General features: G+C 38.2%; 5 protein-coding genes across 9 annotated transcripts; 2 read left to right on the top strand and 3 right to left on the bottom strand.

Annotated features, from left to right (window-relative positions):
• The first annotated feature begins 720 nt into the window (after positions 1 to 720).
• On the top strand, positions 721 to 3,609 carry LOC131009545 ((S)-ureidoglycine aminohydrolase). Of its 2 annotated transcripts, none has more exons than XM_057936951.1 (13): positions 721 to 861; positions 951 to 1,070; positions 1,836 to 1,923; positions 1,992 to 2,068; positions 2,166 to 2,205; positions 2,308 to 2,374; positions 2,446 to 2,531; positions 2,618 to 2,699; positions 2,773 to 2,829; positions 2,948 to 2,986; positions 3,098 to 3,168; positions 3,294 to 3,347; positions 3,425 to 3,609. In XM_057936951.1, exons 1-13 carry the CDS (start codon positions 804 to 806, stop codon positions 3,495 to 3,497), a joined length of 912 nt encoding a protein of 303 aa, XP_057792934.1. In that variant the 5' UTR covers positions 721 to 803; the 3' UTR covers positions 3,498 to 3,609. The 2 variants fall into 2 exon arrangements, with proteins under 2 accessions (XP_057792934.1, XP_057792935.1); XM_057936952.1 differs by having other exon boundaries at positions 729 to 861; positions 954 to 1,070.
• Positions 3,610 to 5,780: 2,171 nt separating this feature from the next.
• LOC131009541 (glucan endo-1,3-beta-glucosidase 12-like) lies at positions 5,781 to 6,515 on the top strand. Of its 2 annotated transcripts, XM_057936945.1 has the most exons (3): positions 5,781 to 5,905; positions 5,997 to 6,251; positions 6,370 to 6,515. In XM_057936945.1, the coding sequence occupies exons 1-3, from the start codon at positions 5,836 to 5,838 to the stop codon at positions 6,402 to 6,404; spliced, it is 360 nt and encodes a 119-aa protein (XP_057792928.1). In that variant the 5' UTR covers positions 5,781 to 5,835; the 3' UTR covers positions 6,405 to 6,515. The 2 variants fall into 2 exon arrangements, with proteins under 2 accessions (XP_057792928.1, XP_057792927.1); XM_057936944.1 differs by having other exon boundaries at positions 5,792 to 5,905; positions 5,997 to 6,515.
• A 120-nt stretch (positions 6,516 to 6,635) lies between these two features.
• On the bottom strand, positions 6,636 to 8,400 carry LOC131009542 (uncharacterized). Its single transcript, XM_057936946.1, has 5 exons — positions 8,240 to 8,400; positions 8,088 to 8,158; positions 7,915 to 7,995; positions 7,773 to 7,816; positions 6,636 to 6,859 (listed from the first exon to the last, which is right to left on the bottom strand). Exons 1-5 carry the CDS (start codon positions 8,277 to 8,279, stop codon positions 6,760 to 6,762), a joined length of 336 nt encoding a protein of 111 aa, XP_057792929.1. The 5' UTR covers positions 8,280 to 8,400; the 3' UTR covers positions 6,636 to 6,759.
• A 657-nt stretch (positions 8,401 to 9,057) lies between these two features.
• On the bottom strand, positions 9,058 to 12,792 carry LOC131009540 (uncharacterized). Of its 3 annotated transcripts, none has more exons than XM_057936942.1 (2): positions 12,446 to 12,792; positions 9,058 to 11,686 (listed from the first exon to the last, which is right to left on the bottom strand). In XM_057936942.1, exon 2 carries the CDS (start codon positions 11,571 to 11,573, stop codon positions 9,390 to 9,392), a length of 2,184 nt encoding a protein of 727 aa, XP_057792925.1. In that variant the 5' UTR covers positions 11,574 to 11,686; positions 12,446 to 12,792; the 3' UTR covers positions 9,058 to 9,389. The 3 variants fall into 3 exon arrangements, with proteins under 3 accessions (XP_057792925.1, XP_057792924.1, XP_057792926.1); XM_057936941.1 differs by having other exon boundaries at positions 12,407 to 12,711; XM_057936943.1 differs by having other exon boundaries at positions 12,442 to 12,644.
• Positions 12,793 to 14,307: 1,515 nt separating this feature from the next.
• On the bottom strand, positions 14,308 to 15,031 carry LOC131009539 (F-box protein SNE-like). The gene has a single exon (XM_057936940.1). The coding sequence runs from the start codon at positions 14,963 to 14,965 to the stop codon at positions 14,447 to 14,449; it is 519 nt and encodes a 172-aa protein (XP_057792923.1). The 5' UTR covers positions 14,966 to 15,031; the 3' UTR covers positions 14,308 to 14,446.
• Positions 15,032 to 18,307: the final 3,276 nt, after the last annotated feature.

The raw sequence follows: 18,307 nt of genomic DNA, 5'->3' as shown, positions 1-18,307 counted from the left end.
AACCATATTAACTCCTACTTAACTCTTCATCAATTGCATAAAAGCATAGGGAATAATTTTTTTTACATCATGAATTTTCATAGCTAGAATTTCTACAATCGCCTAGCTACAATTTTTTCAAGAAAACAAAGCCATCAAAATGAGGGCTGCCTTTATATATGAAAAATGTGGTTTACATAGTTTCTACTCTCCTCACACTCAATCTGCATCTCTGCAACAAGATGTTTGCAATTCCAATATTCCTTTTTTTTTATCTGAAGGGGCAATTCCAAGATTCTTGATTCATGGCTGCAATGCCTAGTTTGCTTTGGATTGATATGATCATGTAAACCAGCTGATGGTATGAGTTGTGTGTGTGTGTGTGTGTTGCCACACTGCAATCTATATGTGTGCAAGTGCAAGGTACAACATATTTGTTAGATCAATAACATGAAATCTCTGCAAACATTTGAAGTTGAAGAATCTTGATCATCCACACCCTTTGATGATCTTCAAATTTTGTAAATCTTCAAGTCATTACTTCAGTAAACGGATAGGCCTCACATGAATAGACAAAAGTTCACAACATTATAAAAACAAACAATATTAGTAGTATTTTCTAAATACCATAATAAAAGAATAAAAGTAGTGTGGAGATATTTTTCTAAAATGAGAGAGGTGACTCAGCTTCCATGAGCCAGAAAAGCCCAAAACACCACACCAACTCAACTCAAGCAGATTGCATATAAAAAAAATCCCACAACAGAGAGAATAAGACAGTGAATGAGTGTGAGAGGAATTCTGATTCAACAAACACTGCAAAGATGCAATCTTTCTCTGCATTTTCTGCGCAATTTCTCTTCCTTGCTCTTATCTTTCAGAGTATGCATGATTATCTCGCTTTTCTCCTTTCTTTTCCCCCAAGATTTTTTTTGGCGGTTTTATGGTATAAGTGTGGGTTGATTATTCAGCAGGTTTTGTGAGAATCTCATTCTGCCAAGAAGGGTTTTGCTCTGCGCCGTCAATCTTGGAGGAGCAGCCACTCTACTGGAAGGCCACCAACCCAACTCTCTCACCTTCACATCTTAAAGGTCGGTTTGATTGAGAAAAAAGGGCTTCTTTTACTTTTTTGTGGGCCGTATTGAATTTGTTGATTATTACATTTGATGATTGTATTTGAGGAAATAGTATATTCTGTGTTCTGTTTAGTTTGTGGGCCTGGAGATTTTTGGGACTAAATTGAAATGCTAATGAATTTGATGTCTGATGGGAAGAAGAAAAGGTAAAAGAAGGAATTGATGAGCATCATTGTTTGTGACAAAATGGCTTTGTTGATACATAATGATTCTTTTTCATTTTATCTTTTGTGGGACTTGATGAATGTATTGGTTATTACATTTGATGATTGTGTGTGGGGAAATAGTGTTTTCTGCATTGTGTTTACTTGTGGGCTTGGAGATTTTTGGACTAAATAGAAATGGTAATGAACTTGGTGTTTGATGGGAACAAGAAGAAGAAGAAGTCAAAGATATAATTGATGAGTATCATTGTTGTGACAAAATGGCTTTGCTGATAAAGAATGATTCTTTTTCCTTTAAGTTTTTGTGGAACTTAATGAATGTGTTGGTTATTATTACATTTGATGCTTGTAAATATGTTGGATTATGTCAAGTGCTCTTTTTCAGCAAAGTAGATTGTTCTGTATTGTGTTTCTGTGATGGGATTTCGAATTAAATCAAAATGCTGTTGAATTTGGTGTTCGATGGGGAGGATTAACAGAAAGAAAATAAAAAAAGAACAAGAAAAGAATGAATTGGTAATGGAACTGTTGAGTAATTTGTGTGTGTTGTTACTAGACTTGCCGGGGTTCACGCGCAGTGTGTACAAGAGCGACCATGCTTTGATCACTCCTGAAAGTCATGTCTTCGGCCCTTTGCCCGAGTGGTATGTTGATCTCGATTTTTGAGCCAACTCATAGATGAGCTTTCATAATCTTTGTGTGCCGTTTCCAGGAGTGACACATTGGGTGCTTATCTCATCACACCTTCGATGGGCTCACATTTTGTCATGTACTTAGCAAAGATGCAAGGTGAAATTCAACACTAAACCGGACTTCTTACTGCAAACTTACATTAGATGTTTCTGATGTATTATTCAGTCAATCTTTTGCTCGATAAAATTTGCAGAAAATTCAAAATCAGGACTTCCACCGAAGGATGTTGAGAGGTCTGGCAGCTTTCTTCTAGTTTTAGGCTAAGAATTTTGCATATCTTCGAGCTTTATTTGACACTAACGAAAATTATGGTACGACCGTGCTTGCACAATCAGGTTCGTATTCGTGCTTCATGGTGTGGTGACTCTCATTGATGCATCGAGTGCCAAGCACAAGCTAGAGGTATATTAGAGCTAATCTACGACAATTTTGTTCTTGGTTAAAGCTCAGAGCTCCTTGTGTAAAAATTGCAGGTCGATTCATATGCTTATCTTCCTCCAAATTCGAGACACTCATTGGACTCTAGTGCATCTGCTACGCTTGTTGTACTCGAGAGAAGGTTTCCTCTAAATTTCATCACCTGGTTATGGTGTTTTTTCCTTCATTTGTCAAAAGCTAACAACCATAGTTTCTCGTTTCTCCCAGGTACGACTACTTGGAAAAGCATGCCACCGAGCAGATAATTGGTTCAACGAGTGAGCAGCCCCTTCTCGAAACTCCAGGCGAGGTAACACTTAGAATATATTTAGGCGATAAATATTTAGAATCATAGATGTTTCACATTCCTCTCAATGTCTCAGGTTTTTGAGCTTAGGAAGCTTCTTCCCACTTCTTTGCCTTACGATTTCAACATTCATGTAAGCTCCAAATGAAACTAGTTTACGCCTCATATGTTGTTGAATGATGGAGCTTTCTAGGGTGTGATCCATTTTCAACTCAAATTAGATCCTAAGATTGAGCTAAACTTTTGTGCAGATAATGGATTTCCAACCTGGTGAATTTCTAAATGTAAAGGTATGAATTACTTTGTTTAATCAAACATCTTGGTTGATCTTATTCGAGTAAAACGCGTTCAAGAAACGCAAGATTTAGTGGTACATCTGCTTATATTCGATGTATTTGCAGGAGGTTCACTATAACCAGCACGGTCTACTGCTTCTCGAAGGGCAAGGCATCTACCGGTTAGGCGATAGCTGGTGCGTACGACCTCATTTTTATTGATATTTTCGTTTTTATTCCTAAGCGTTTAGGGTTTAGGGCCTATAGCTAGTTGGTTATGGTTTAAACGTGTTGTGTTTGTGTGGGGGCCGGGGCACGACAGGTATCCGGTCGAAGCTGGCGACACGATTTGGATGGCGCCGTTTGTGCCTCAATGGTGAGTAGCTTTTATGATGCATTACAATAATCAACGTGACACACTTACACTGACTGACAACGATGAGTGTGGTTCAGGTATGCCGCGCTAGGCAAGTCCAAGACGCGCTACTTGTTGTACAAGGATGTCAACAGGAACCCCTTAATTTGATTCGATTTGATTTGATTTGATCTAATCGTGTTGGTCTTCGACCGACCCAGTCTTTCAAGTACCAACCTTGTTGTACCTTATGTTAACCCTAATAATATTCACATTCGCAATAGTTCAAACCCTCTTTATCGTGTTTTCATTAGGGCTGTCAAACCTTGCGGGCCGAGCCAGCTCGGCCCAACCCAACGGGCCTCAGCAATTTTTTGGGCCGGGTCGGGCCGGCCCAAAATTTCAACGAGCCTCAAAAAATGAAGCCCAGCCCAGCCCTATACGGGCCGTCGGGCGGGTCGGGCCAAAATATTGATAAATTAATAAATATATATATATATTTTTTTTACTTCCAAAAATTAATAAATTCAATCAAATTTAAAAAAAAAATTGAAGACAAATTCGATGAAACAAATAACAAAATGTTCTCAAAATCCCTTGGTAGATTTATCTTCCCAATTCATTTAACTTGTACCTGGATTTTACTTAATGATATATGTTTAAATTTCTGTAGATCAACAACGGTGAAAGTATATGAATTGTACGCTTCAGTAGTTCTACAGTTCATAGGCTGGCGTCTGAGTAGGAATGATGAGGTGGCCAGCCCGGTGATAAACCACTTGTTGGTGGCCACCAGAGTCATTACTTGGATAATTGCGATGTTCTATGTGTTGCAGAGGAGGCCCTGGGCGTTGAATGTCCGATTTGCTGGTGGTTTGTTTCTATGCATTGCTGGTCTTTCTATGGCAATATTTGCGACATTTTGGAGGGAGTTCGGAAGAGCGTACGTTGTTCGTCGCGGCTTCTGGAGACACTTTTTTATGAGTGACAGCTTTTGGACTTTTCATCGCATTTCATTTCATCAATACGTGTGGACTCAAATAATATACGAGGACTCAAATGTATAGGGCTGTAAACGAGACGAGTTGAGCTAGAAATAAATACGAGTTAAGTGTGTGAATTGAATGGGTCTAGCTCAAATGTCACATTGAATCCATCAGGCTTAAGGAAGAATTTGGAATGGGCCGAGCTAACACTGAAAATTGATTTGGCCTAAAAGTATTGCCCAATATTGGGCTGCGACGACTTTAACAGCTCTAAGGGGGGTGTATTAGTTCAAGACTTATGTAGATTTTAAAAGTCCGTGGATTTTATAAGTCTATAAAATTTTCACGAATTCTTCATGATTTTGAATGAATTCTTGATCGGATTTTTAATGAATTAGCAAGAATTTGTCGTGATTTTCTCGGAGTTGAAATCCACAAAGCCAGCGGGCGTGGAGACCTTGCGAGCGCTACAGGCCCCGCGAGCCCCGGGTTCACGCGAGCGCTGCAGGACCCGTGAGCGCTACAGGCCCCGCGAGCGCTGGGTTCACGCGAGCGCTGCAGGTCTGGCGTGTGATAAAATAAACTGACGGAAGGCTGCTATTTATAAAAGAAATCGTTGGGCCCAGCAACCGCTAGGGCCCAGCGATCGCGGATGCCTCGAGCAGCCGCTGGCCCAGCCCAGCTATCGTTGTATCCCTCCATCAGCGGCAGCTAGGTGCCAGCCGGCGCTGGCTTCTTTATCCGCGTCCGCTGGCACCCAATGAGCGCTGGAAACTCTCAAGATTTGAATTCTCGTGGTCCGAGCTCGAATTTGTTATTGTGTATTTTTTGAGTGAAATCCATGGAAATCAGTCCAATCCAATGTTAAAATTCGTAGATTTTTAAATACACCCAGATTTTCACAGACTTTTAAAAGACTTGAACGAATACATCCAGATTTTAAAAGTCTACATCAATCTATTAAAATCTTGAACTAATACACCCCCTAAGTTTGATAATAGGCTCACAAATTTTGAGCCCGTTTACTAAACAACGAACTTGACTTTGAATTAAGCCCTCTCGAAAAGAAAAAAAATTCTAAAAACTTGCGAGTAGCTCGACAAATTGAGAACTTAACTTTAATTAGTTCACGGAAAACAAAAATTTTAAGAAACTTGCGAGTTGCTCAAGTCATTGAAGCCCAATCTCGTGAGCGGCTCCTTCCTCTCAAACAAACTCCAAAAAGAGAAGCAATTAATAATCAATAATAGAGGATAAATATGGAATATATAATAGATTATTGCCAGAAACTGAAAAGGGCTTTTGGATTAATCCCATAAAGCATGCATGTGATTGCATGCATACACACACCAGAATCTGATTCTCAAAACAAGTGCGATCTGTTTTTGTAGTCCGAGCCATTTTGTTTCAGCCTTTTTCATTAAATAAATCCTTTAATATGTAAGTATATATATATACAAGTTCATATAAGAATAGTCTCTCACTCTTCTGCCTAGTGAGTAGTGAGAGAGAGAGAGAGAGATATGTCAGCAATCAAGAATAGTCTCACTCTTCTTGCTCTCTTGCTTGTCATGAAGTATTTACAAAAATCAGGTACATTATTATTACTATCCCTAAATAAATTATGAATATTTGGTTTGAATGAGTTTTGATGAAGAAATGAAACGAACATTTGTGATTGCAGGTGCAGGAGCGGTGGGGGAGTGGTGCGTGGCAGACGAGCAGAGCTCAGAGAGTGAACTGCAAGCGGCGATGGATTGGGCTTGTGGAATTGGGAATGCCAACTGCAGCAAGATTCAAGTGGGCCAGGCCTGCTTTCGGCCCAATACCGTTAGGGCCCACGCTTCTTATGCCTTCAACAATTACTACCAAAAATTCAAGCGCAGAGGTGGAACTTGCTACTTCAGAGGCGCTGCCTACACCACTGCTCTTGACCCCAGTGAGTATTTACTATTTTACCCTCACACACACTATTACGTGATTTATTCTTCGAGGGATAATATAATGAGACATAAATTTATCACTTAAATTTAATTATGGTTGCTTGATTCCTGCAGGTTATAACTCTTGCAACTATGAACTTACACCGTGAGCTTAGAAGGTTATATCGATCAAGAAAGGCTCAATTTTGAATCTTGAAATCTCATTGTTATCATCTGCAATTGTACTTCTCTAGCAATGATAAAGCTTTTTTCCTAACAAATATTGCAAATTTTGAAAGAAATGTACCCAAAAAAATGAACAAAACCACGCTTCATGGAATTTTATTATAGAAAAAGTCTCTCAACAAAGAGATTCACTAATATTTCTGCGACATATGATATTGAAAGAAATAACTTTTATTCTTTATATTATAGCTAAAAAGCAGTATACAAAGTTTATTGCAAACAGGCATATTCTCAATAGCAATAGCAATTACAACATGTTATTTTGAGAGATGAAACTGCTCAGAACATCAAGCTTGCCCAAGCACCAATGAAGGCAAATCCTCCAAAGGGGGCCAACCGAGAATACGTTCGATCTTCTAGGTATGCAACGGCATAGCACCTGGAAAAAATCGAGTATAGTTACAGTCACGGATATCATTGTCAACACAAGGCCCTCATACAGAAAATCTAACCAAAACACGAGACAGATATACTGGTATGCATCAGGAGTTGATGATGGTGAGGGAACGTACAACGTTCTTAAAATCTGACAGACGGATACAAGACTTGATAGATATATACCAAATGCCAGATACTTTGTCGTTATGTTCTTCATACATGAATTATTTACACGACCAAACAGCAGACTAATACGTTGTGAGGTCACTTCAATAGCAATAGGCAATTATGCTTTTCCATGTACACTGAAAATCCAATGAAGTTCATCAATAAAAAGATCACAATTTTGTAGGAAATAGAGCGTCACATCCCTCTCAACTCTCAAGTTGTAAATGAATGAGTTGAACACGGGAAATGCAGATAATTCACCCTAAAAACCAGAGCAGTTTCATGCAGTAACCTAAGACCTCCAATCCCCACATCTAAATGTTCAGTCTTTTGCCATTTTAGATATTACCTACAACATAAGTTTCGAATTTCCCACCTACAAGATCAAACATTCTCAACCCGATCTTCCTCAAGTCATGATCTTTTCAGGTTTCCTCAGAGAGTTCCATATACAGACAAGCTGGAACGTGTTTCTTGGACTACTTCAATACCATTTTTCTACTAAGTAAAGGCTTACGCAATCGAATACTCGTTTCCTATAAGATTTCATACATAGATTTCTGCAATAAGAACAGAACTCCAATATCCATGCATCTAAGCTTATAAAAACTAAAAAAATCCTACAATGAATAGAGTGAGTCAATCATTTCCTTCATCATTTCACCATAGCTATCAGTCGTAGCAACAATAATTGAGCTTCTACCTACGCTGCAGCGAAAGAAAATGACAAGAAACAGAAAACTTACGTCCCCGAAAATGCCAGGATTCCAGTAGTCAAAAGGCCTCCAAACTACCAAAAACAAATAAATCCACATAAAATACTCAACGCAAAACCACATAAACACACACACACACACACACTAGAAATTGTGAGCAATTGCGACTCACAATATTAGGGTGGGAGGTAATAGGAGCGGCTAGCAGAGCAGCTGTGTGAACCAAATGGTACAAATTTGCTGTACGCCACACCTTCAATACCCAATCAATCGCACAGATTAATTAGATGATCAACGTTGTAATTCAAATAGAAGTGAGAAAACTCGAAAATCGAGCATAATTACATCGCTGTAGGAAGGATTCTGCGGCTTGAAACCATGAGCGCCATATGTTCCCAACCCTAGAGCAGCTACACCTGATTCCAAATGCAGAAACAACAATCAACAAAAAATTGAGGCAGAGAAAGAGAGAGAGAGAGATAGGGATAGGGATTTACCAGAGACAGCTGCAACTTTGTGCCAGAGCTGAGGATCCATTTCTGATTTTTCGAATTTTTTTTGCTTTTTTGCTTGCTTCTTCAGCTCTTTCTCTTTCAATGTTTGTGAAGTCTTTTACTTGACCAGTTCAAAAAAAAAAAAGGTAGAACTTGACTTGCTCGTTGAGTTGAATTTTCCTCATCTTCTATTAATCACATTCGACCCCTCGATCTTCCGTTATTTTCATTTATCGCCATATAATTTTTGGATAAATATCACTTTAAACCCTCAACCTATTTCCGGACTACCAATCATATATCTTAAATTATTGAAAATATTTTTTTCAAATTATATAATCTGTTCTTTTTTCGATTCCGATAAGTTGACGTGATTTGTCAGATGCTACAGTGCAATTAAAATTATTCCTTTTTTGGGTTACATAACACAAAACCGTATCATTTCGTTTTGTACCTTATTCGTTGAACAAAAAAAAAAGAATGAATCATTGTGGCATTCAACGAACCACGTCAACTTCTTGAAATCTAAAAAAGAGTGAGAGATATCATTGATACAAGATCAATAGTTCATAATTTAAAAAATATTTTCATTTTTTCCTTCATTACATGGTAAGTAACAAGAGACTATAGAAAAGGGCAGCACAATAGCTGAAACTGCAGCATTAGTCTCTAAACAAGCAGTTAATCAACAAATGATGCAAAATGTGAAGAGATGGAAAAAATAAATCAAAAAATCCAAGAACCCAAATCACAAAAGTCGGAAGAAACTTCTCAAGATTTCGCAGAAATCGCGAAAAAAAGCAAGTGGTACATATCATCACTTAACAGAGTCAAATAAAAAGCATTTCTATAGAAGCAAGAGTCATACAGTTCTAAAATTAAGGTTACAAATTACTGAATGGATATGAAGCTCCCAAAATGACAATAGGAGCAGGCAAGGATTGCTTCTAATCCTCCAACTATCTAACCTTTTTGAGGAAAGTAGGATCAATCTAGGCTGTGTTTAATTCTGTACATTTGTGTCTCTCCCTGCAACGAAACGAACCCGTGCAAGTTCAATTTCTACTTTCGTGTTTGTCAAGCCTGTATTTCAGCTGTGAGGATGCACTTCAAATATGTAAAAACGTAGCTTTTTAGATTACCTCAACTCTTGTCAACTCCTTGCACCTGTTCCGACACACGGGGGTCCGGCTAGAGCCTCTTCGATTCTGCATTCCACGCCTGCAACCTGTGTCCCGTAGTTGTCTGGAGTTGGAACACAAATTTTACTTTGCTCTTCTTCTTGGATCTCAGAAATGTTTGCTGTCTGGCCCGGACTTGTCTTGTGGTGAAGTTCAGTCTCTCCTTGAAGGAGTTCTTCTGGGGTTGCAGCGGGGTCGAGATCCCAGCAACCCTCGGGCAAGTTAGCGCCTTCAACTTTGAGGGAGCAAGACGGGACCTGGTGTGAGAACCGTAGCATCTCTCTTCGTGGAACCCATCGGATGGCAGCCTTGTCTGTGTTCCTTCGGTACACTGTCTTATACCCGTCCAGCTTAACCAGAGGCGCTACACAGACACCGTTATCTTCAGAATAATCATCAAGAACCTCGACCATTTCGTACTGGTGTCTTACCTCATCCGGGGTGGTTCTGTTCCAATCCGGTGACCAGTTCCGGTATACAGCCCAGATATCTCCACTTCTTGGATATATTCTTACACAGCCTCCCCTACCAGCCTTCTCCCTAGCAAGAAGATGAGAGAATATGTTGACTTGCTCAACTGTTTCGGAGTGGAACACTCGAAAACTCCCACAGGATTTGGTAAACCCAGAATCCAACCAATTTACGCTCCCAAATTCAGTGTCGGATTTTGAGCTCAAGTAGCTTATGTAAATCTTGAATGGCTTCAGCGAGATGATCTCGCGGATTATACAATACAAGCGAGGCATGCCGTCTTCTTCATCATAGAGGGCCCATATCTGCTTCGGCTTAAAGCATTCTTCAGACCTATCCTGGTCAAAATCGTGGAAGTCGGAATCCGGGACTGTTATAGAAACAGTCCTCTTAAGTTCCAATTGTCTATTAGCAGCAGCTGCATGGGATTTATCAGCTTCGGCAAGCGCCTTTCTCTTCTCAGCCTCTACAACAGCTGCTTCAGCAGCCAATTTCATCTCTTTAAGCTTCCTACGAATTTCTGTTCTTGCCTTATCAATTAACAACTGCCTCCCATCAATCGCAGGAGCAGCTGAACTCCGTCTTGTCAAAGCTTCTGGTGCGGGTGGAAGCTTAGCAGCAGGCTTCAATATTCCATTTGCAGTGGCTGTTTTAGGTTCTACAGGAACATTTGCATAAACGTCGTCATGCCCGTTGGGATACGGGATTCCTAATTCCACTTTTCTCTTCTTGGCAGGTCTCCCCCGTTTGGGTTTTAATGATTCGTACTGACCTGTACACCCATTAGTGCCCGCATGACCTGTAGCCTTCACCGACTGATGCTTGCCGTTAGCTTTTGTCTGGCTTGCCTCCCCATTGGCTTGATAAAAGATAAAAGAAGACGGAGATAGTCCACTAGGGTCTGAGAGGCCGACAGAGTTTCCAGATGAGCTACCCTGAAATGATATATTAGAAGCATACTCAGATCTATATCCAGCATGATGTCCCGACACCACATTTGGTGCACCATAACCAGTTGTTGTGTGCGTATATGCAACCCCACGACCATGGCTTCCATGACCATAACCATTCTCAGGCACATAAGAATAGTTATATTGGAAAGTACCATTTGGCGGGGCCAACCCAGTTTCAACGGCAACAAAGACACCACGACAGTTCTTGCAAGAAAGTCGTTTGTTAACATATTTCCTGAGATACTCATACTGGACATGACAGGAGGTGCAGACAGTCCAAAATGTGTCAAGTCTTCCATGAGCAGAAAACTTGGAAGGATCACTGTACCCAGCAAACAAACTTCGCCGTTGATCGTAAGCACTTCTTTTAGCACTATCAGATAAGAGTGTCCATGCTTCGGAAACTAGCCGGAATGCCCCATCAGCACCAACAGTTTTGTTCTTATCAGGGTGTAGCATTACTGCCATTTTCTTATACTGCTTCTTCAATTTGGATTTCTCCACAGATGGGTCCACTCCAAGAATTGAATAGAAATCCAGTTCTCCATTAGCCGTCGTCTCAGAAGCCATGTAGACTCCAAATGTGGCCACCATCTGAGATATTCCATCCAGTTCCTTACACAGCGTCTGAGCTCTCAAAGCATACTTCTGCGCTCCGACAAAGTTTTTCTCCAAAAATTGCTTCTCAGCAAATGTTTTAGCTCTAATGGCTTCCTCCACGTTGGATCCCATCTCAAGTTCCAACTACAAAACGCAAGCCCAAATCCTCAACAACAACTAAAAGTTACAAGCCGCATATGCCAAGTGAAGATCCAGTGGCCATACAAAAAAAAAGTCGCTGCTTGCTGCAGAAAATGAAAATCAGATCATAAAACATTTACATTTCAGCTGTAAACATAATATCACGCTTAGTAAACATGATAAAATCATCAGTAGCTTCAACAACCAAATTTTAAAAAAAAAAAAAAAAAAAAAATAAAAAATCCTCCATTGCTCAAGCTGAACTAGATAATCCAAACTCATCAATCGTTGTGTAATTCAGCACCAATCAGAATAAATCAGTCGTAAATTCAAATCATCCACTTCACGCAAACAAACACAGCGAAAAAACATGCAAAAAAATCGCAGCAAATTGTTCAAACTAACTAAAACAAACAAACGCAAGCGTCCTTTCAACTACGTTTTCTACGAAATTCAGCCCAGTCAAACAATTTCAAGCTAAATTCAACCAACGCCAGAATTAAACAAAACCTCCGAAAATTCAGCACAATGTTCCTACTACAAAAGATCTAAGCTAAAAAACAGCGAAAATTCATTAAAGTCCACCATTTTCAGCCAAAAATAAACGAACTTGACAAAAGGAGAAAATCACGAAATCTAAGCGAGATTCAGAAAATCCACAACCAAATTAACTACAGAATCTACTGATCCTCCAAAATTAGCTTCAGATCTACACAAAAATTAGGTTTAATTCGACGAAAAATAAATCCACCGCATCATTCCAAAATCACCACCAACAGAATTTCCAAAAAAGAAATACAAATAAACCGAAAAGGATAGCTCACTTAAGATTAAGCTCGGAGCTGGCGGCGAGCAGTACCTACCTCAGCAGAATATTCCGGCAGCCGACGGCAGAGATTCCTCCAAAAATCGGAGCACCAAAAATAAAAATAAAAATAAAAAATAATTATACTGTGGAGAGATTATTTAAACTAGAAGTAGAACTACAACTATACGCAGCAGTTAAAAAATTATGTTAATATGTATATATAAATAAAATGATTGAATATAAAACTGAATAAAATAAAAATGGAACCAAAAATATATAATATGGTTATTTAATATTGTAATTTTGATAATTATTATAATTATTATAGTTGTCTGAAAGTAACAGTTATTAGTATTTAAGTTGGGAAGCATCCAATGGTGCGCCCTATGCGTTATGCGCACCAAACAAAATGTTTGGGAGAAAATAAATATATATTAAATATTCATTAAATTATATTTCAAGTTACCATAATTACACTTTCAATTCAAATCGAAAAAAAAAAAAAAAAATAGAAAGGCTACATATCTTGATATTTCAATTTTTCACAATATGTAGAAAATGATTTATGGTTTTTAGTTAATTTTTAAAGAAATACATATTGCGTGATAATTCTTTTGATATGGGTTTATAAAACATAAAAAGAATAAAATAAAATTAAATATTACCATTTTGTATGGTGACAAGTTGTTGGGGAGTAACATGGAGTTGTGGGCCATAAAAATTATGGCTCATTTTTGTTCAACTTTATAGTACATAGAATAACATTAATAATTATAAAGTGGGAAATTACAATATTGGTAATTAATTTATTTTGAATGTTTCATTTGCAAGCTCTTCTTCAACATAAATTGAAAGGTATTCATAAACGTTGTTTCCAAACCAAGAGATCTATAAATAAATTATTTATTTAAAACATGATATATTACTTAAATTCTTACCAAGCTCAAACCTACAACTTATCCAACACATATTTACCACTAATTGTAGTTACATCACTATTACATTTTATTTATTTTTTCTGTATAGAAAGATATAGCCTAATTTTGGTGTGATTTTATTTGTGGGCTTAGTTTATTTGAAATGAGATGTTGGTTGGGCAATTGCTACATTTCAGTGGGCTACAAAAGCCCAAGAAGGCTAAGTTTTAATTATTTTGAAGACTTGAAGGTAGTAATAATAATAAGATTAATTATTAATTAAATCCTGATGTATTATCATTGTTATAATTTTTGTAAAGTGAAAACTAAATCCTAATTTTTCCATTTGTAGGAAATTTGTCCACTCCAATTTTTTTCATCTATCTGAAAAATGACGTGGTAAATGAAAAAAATACTACTCCCTCCGTCCCACGAATCTTGACACGTTTTCCTTTTTGGGCCGTTCCACGAGTCTTGACACGTTTCCTTTTTGAGTAATAATTATTACATTCTCTCTCCTACTTTATCACATTTATTATATTTTCTCCCCTACTTTATCACTTTTATTAACTTCTCTCTCCTACTTTATCAATTTTATACTTTATTAATTACACACTTAAAACACTAATCTACAACTCCTTAATTCTCGTGCCGAACCCAAACGTGTCAAGACTCGCGGGACGGAGGGAGTACGTAGCAAATGAAATTACCTCATTTTGTCATTAGATATAAAATAAAATGTATTCCACTTGCCACATTATTATCTAAATCATTGAATTTTTTTTTGGAGATTTATATATGTATATATATATATGTTCGACATTAAATAATGGAAAAATATACATAATTATCAATGTATATAACTTATTAATATATATCTATATATAACATACATGTCATATTTCACTATTTATTGAGGCATAAAATACAACATGCAAATATAATAAAAAAATCCCAATCAATATCTAAACCAAGAGACAAAAAGTGAAAGAATATAAAAAAAAAAAGAAGAACTGGAGCGAATTTTTATTCAATTTCTTAAATAAATGGAATCGAGAAACCAATAATAAATTATTAAAATATGAACCCAAAATAAATAAACAAAATATAGCTATCTATTAATAATCCATCCCTTAACGTCAAACGTTCACAGCTTTGCATAGGAACATGAGCGACGACGGCGGCGGCGCCGCCGCCGCCGCGGCGTCCCCACCGAGCCTGCCTCCTCCTCCTCCTCCGCAGAGAAACAGCCTCTCATAATAATCGACGCAGAAGAGCGACAGCGAGAGCTCCACCTCATGCCTCGTCCACAGCCTCCTCTCGATCTCGCCGGCGGCCGGCGTCATCTTCCCGAGGCGGCTGAGCACCGGCTTCACGCAGACGGTGTAGAGGCGGCGGTATCCGCCGAGCGCGACGACGACCGTCCTGACGCCCTCGGGCGGCGGGGAGAGCTGGCGGAAGCAGAGGTGCTCCCACAGCGCGTCGTTGCGGGTTAGGGCACACCAGAGGCGGCAGACGCAGGCGGCGACGCCGAGCGATTTGTCGTCGAGGCGCTTCAGGATCTCGATCAGCACGTCCATGTTGTCGTTGATGCAGAATTGCCTCCCTTTCTTGTCTTCTCTCTCATCCTCACCGCCGATTTCACGCACTCGCGCCATTAATGTGTGTGAGAGAGTGTGTGTGTGGTTGATAGTATTAATTTGGGGAAGAAATTTGAGAGCGGTGAAAGATGGATATTTATAGCCTCGAGTCTTAACAAACATACAGAAAATTAACACACATTCGCATGTGTGTGTGAGTGTGTTTGGGGGGTGGGTGGTGGTTTGGGGGGGGGGGGGGGTAGGGGTAGGGGGGTATCTGAGGGAGAAGAGAAGAAGCCAAAAGGGAAGGTGACAAGATGGAGAACTGTGACCAAGGCAACGCATTGAAAAACTAGCTAGTATAGTTGGGAGGGGGGGTTAGGGTGGGGTGGGGTGGGGGGGATTCAAAAATAATTACTTGTTGTTTAGGTTGTTTTTAGTTGTTGTTTTATATAGAGTAGAGAGTAGATGGCCGTTGGTGAAGGTGGGATTTACGTGAAAAAGTAAACGTTGTGTGTGTTGGGGGGGGTGGGGTGGGGGGGGGGGGGGGGGGAGAGGGGAGGGGGCTCTGCATGGAACGTCTGAAAGTCTACATGTTTTTGTTGTTATTCCCATGCAAATTTTGTAGGATATTATTAATTACTAAAAAAATAATTTGTCAACACTACACACTATTAACACTTTTACTATAAAGTTACTAGTATAGAAAAAATTAAAATTATATAAAGTTAAAGAATATATATATTTTTTCCCCCTTACTAGCTAGCTAGGGGTTGCCTCTACGCACAACATACATACTCACATATAATAGCTAAATATAATATGCTATGTTCGTATTCTTTTTTGGGACATCGCGAGTGTGTATATATATATAGTCCAATATACATTTTCGAATTCAGAAATTTTCTGAAATTTATTAGATGCAACTTCGAATTAGATTTTCTTCTAAAAATATAGATATATAATTATGTAATTAAAAAAAAAACTCATATAGTTATGCATGTAAATATATATGGATGTTGAAATATGATGCATGCAATGTACCAAATAGAAAAATAATAGAAGCAATAAAATCACATGTCATAGTCCAGTCTCCATCTGATTGGATTTCCAATCCACAAATATAAAATTCCAAACTTCTATGAGACAGAAAGCATATATCTAATGGAAAAAAATTGATTGAGAAAAAAAAAAAGCAATCCATTAAAATCAGAGCCTGCAAAATTCCTACACATCTTCCTACTTACAAAGTCTCTTTCTATTGGATTGGACTCTTGTTTCTTGGACACACTTTTCCTCAAAACACACACACACCCACGTGTGTATGTGTGTGTTTTTTTTGTGTGAATCTTGTGATTTATTTATTTATTTTATGGTTTTTGCAAACTTACAAGAAAGGGCCCCCAAAAAGTGTGCACAACTCTTTTTTTTTCTCACACTTTTTTTATTGGATCTCACTAGCTTGCTCACCCTTTTATCATAAGTACTTTGTTGTTGTTCCAAATTTGAGTAAAAGTCAAAACACATAAATTTTTCTGATTTTTTTGTAAGGAAATTTGTGTTGATTCTGATGAACCCTTTCTTGAATGGTAATTTTCTGCAAGTAAATCTTGTGGAGTGGACGCATAGTGATCTCGTGATTTGACATCAAGAATTTAGATTATTATTATTATTATTATTATTATTATTATTATTATTATTATTATTATTATTATTATTATTATTATTATTATTATTATTATTATTATGAATTTTAATCAAATTTGGATCGTTGGATCTTGTTGTAATTTGGATCCAATTTTATGAACTTGTATGTAATGTTTCAATATTTAAATTTGTTGAAATGCATTGTCTCGAATATTTTCTTGTATTGGAAGGACAATACAAACTTGAATTAATTTTGAATTTCGACGTCGAACGGATGTCTAAATCTCAATTTCACACTCGATCAAAAAATTAATAGATGAAAATTTTCTATATGTTGAAGGTTGATGCATTATTCAAACATTTTAAGAGTGTAGTCTCATTAGCAACAATTTAGATTGGAATTTAATTAATTATTTTTCGAAGTTATTGTAACTTTAGTGTAGATTAGTTATATAAGTTGTGTCGTGATCTCAAAAATTGGAATGTATATATATATATTCTCACTAACTATTTAGAATCTGCAAGAGAAAATCTCTAATCACTACTACAAAAGTTTACATACATAACAGTGCATAGATAACGGTTTTTTTAAAAAACCGTTATGTATGAGCGCACTTTTAGGTATAGATAACGGTTTGACAAAAAACCGTTATCTATGTAGTGTTCTCCATACTCATAGATAACGGTTTAAGTTAATCCGTTACGTTTGTGCGTTATCTATTAGTTGCATACATAACGGTACTACAAAACCGTTAAGCTGACCGTTATCTATGAGCATCTTTTTATAACGGTTATTTTAATCGTTATATATGAGCGTCTCAATACTGTTATGTATTATTTTCTATATTTATTTTAAAATTTAATATTATTATCAAAAATCAAACCCTAACCACCCCTCACCGAATTTCCCCAAATTGAACCCTCTTTATCTCTCACTTAGCCGCTGCCGCCCCTCTCTATCTTTCAGCTCTCATCGCCGTCGAAGACGCCGGCCACCGCCGCCCTCTATCCGCAGCAGCAAAGCAGGCCGAGCAAGGCGAGTGTTAGGCTTGCTCTGGTTCGTCCTTTACCGTCGAGGAGCGCGCAATCGAAATTTGGTGCACGGGGTTGCGCACAGATCGCCGGTTCTCGCCGCCTCCGGCACGGTGATGGGCGTGGTGGTTCTTTTCCTCTATCATTTTCTACTTCTTTTCCTAAATCTCAAGAATCCTCGGGTTTCGATGTTTTTTCTCTTTCAATTCTCTTCCGTCCAGCGCGCCTTCGTCACCGCCTGAGTTTCCGTCCACTGTGCTGCGCCACCGCTCTCTCCGAATTGCCCCTTTGTGTGACTCGATAAGTAGCTATATTTAATGTTTCTTTTAATTTTTTATGAGCTGGTCAACTTAATGAGGATCTTGGCCTTAATATACATTGTGGATACTGTTTCTCATTTTAGACTCAACTACGCAGATATTTGTTCATGGCATAAGGCTTTTGATCTGCACTTGCCAGGTCCAGTGTTGGTGAGCGTGATGAAAAACCAAAAGCAGATAAGTTGTCAATGAAGAAAAAAGGATTAGGCTCTGAAGCTAGGGCTGAGCGCTTGGCTAATGCAGATGCAGATTTACAGTTGCTTGGAGAAGCAGAACGATCAAGACAGCTGCACAAGCAGAAGAAGCGCATGCGTCAAGGACATGAAGATGAAGTATGCTCTAATTTCCTTTTCCTTCCTTTTTTTATTTTTTGTTATTAGAATCTGCTACATAAGGACAATATGTATCTGTACTGTTTGTG

Source organism: Salvia miltiorrhiza, chromosome 2, assembly GCF_028751815.1.
Source record: "Salvia miltiorrhiza cultivar Shanhuang (shh) chromosome 2, IMPLAD_Smil_shh, whole genome shotgun sequence".
Classification (NCBI taxonomy): domain Eukaryota; kingdom Viridiplantae; phylum Streptophyta; class Magnoliopsida; order Lamiales; family Lamiaceae; genus Salvia; species Salvia miltiorrhiza.
This window is presented reverse-complemented; position numbering and strand designations above follow the sequence as displayed.

What these genes read in the sequence shown, in the direction of transcription:
- LOC131009542 (XM_057936946.1), bottom strand. Translation starts at nt 8,279, where the DNA reads ATGGATCCTCAGCTCTGGCACAAAGTTGCAGCTGTCTCTG. An exon ending in AGAATCCTTCCTACAGCGAT is followed by an intron (nt 7,996 to 8,087) that starts GTAATTATGCTC and finishes TGGGTATTGAAG; the next exon opens with GTGTGGCGTACAGCAAATTT. An exon ending in TTACCTCCCACCCTAATATT is followed by an intron (nt 7,817 to 7,914) that starts GTGAGTCGCAAT and finishes TGTTTTTGGTAG; the next exon opens with TTTGGAGGCCTTTTGACTAC.
- LOC131009539 (XM_057936940.1), bottom strand. Translation starts at nt 14,965, where the DNA reads ATGGCGCGAGTGCGTGAAATCGGCGGTGAGGATGAGAGAGAAGACAAG.
- LOC131009540 (XM_057936942.1), bottom strand. Translation starts at nt 11,573, where the DNA reads ATGGGATCCAACGTGGAGGAAGCCATTAGAGCTAAAACATTTGCTGAG.
- LOC131009545 (XM_057936951.1), top strand. Translation starts at nt 804, where the DNA reads ATGCAATCTTTCTCTGCATTTTCTGCGCAATTTCTCTTCCTTGCTCTT. An exon ending in CCTTGCTCTTATCTTTCAGA is followed by an intron (nt 862 to 950) that starts GTATGCATGATT and finishes TTGATTATTCAG; the next exon opens with CAGGTTTTGTGAGAATCTCA. An exon ending in GTACTTAGCAAAGATGCAAG is followed by an intron (nt 2,069 to 2,165) that starts GTGAAATTCAAC and finishes TAAAATTTGCAG; the next exon opens with AAAATTCAAAATCAGGACTT.
- LOC131009541 (XM_057936944.1), top strand. Translation starts at nt 5,836, where the DNA reads ATGTCAGCAATCAAGAATAGTCTCACTCTTCTTGCTCTCTTGCTTGTC. An exon ending in GAAGTATTTACAAAAATCAG is followed by an intron (nt 5,906 to 5,996) that starts GTACATTATTAT and finishes TTGTGATTGCAG; the next exon opens with GTGCAGGAGCGGTGGGGGAG.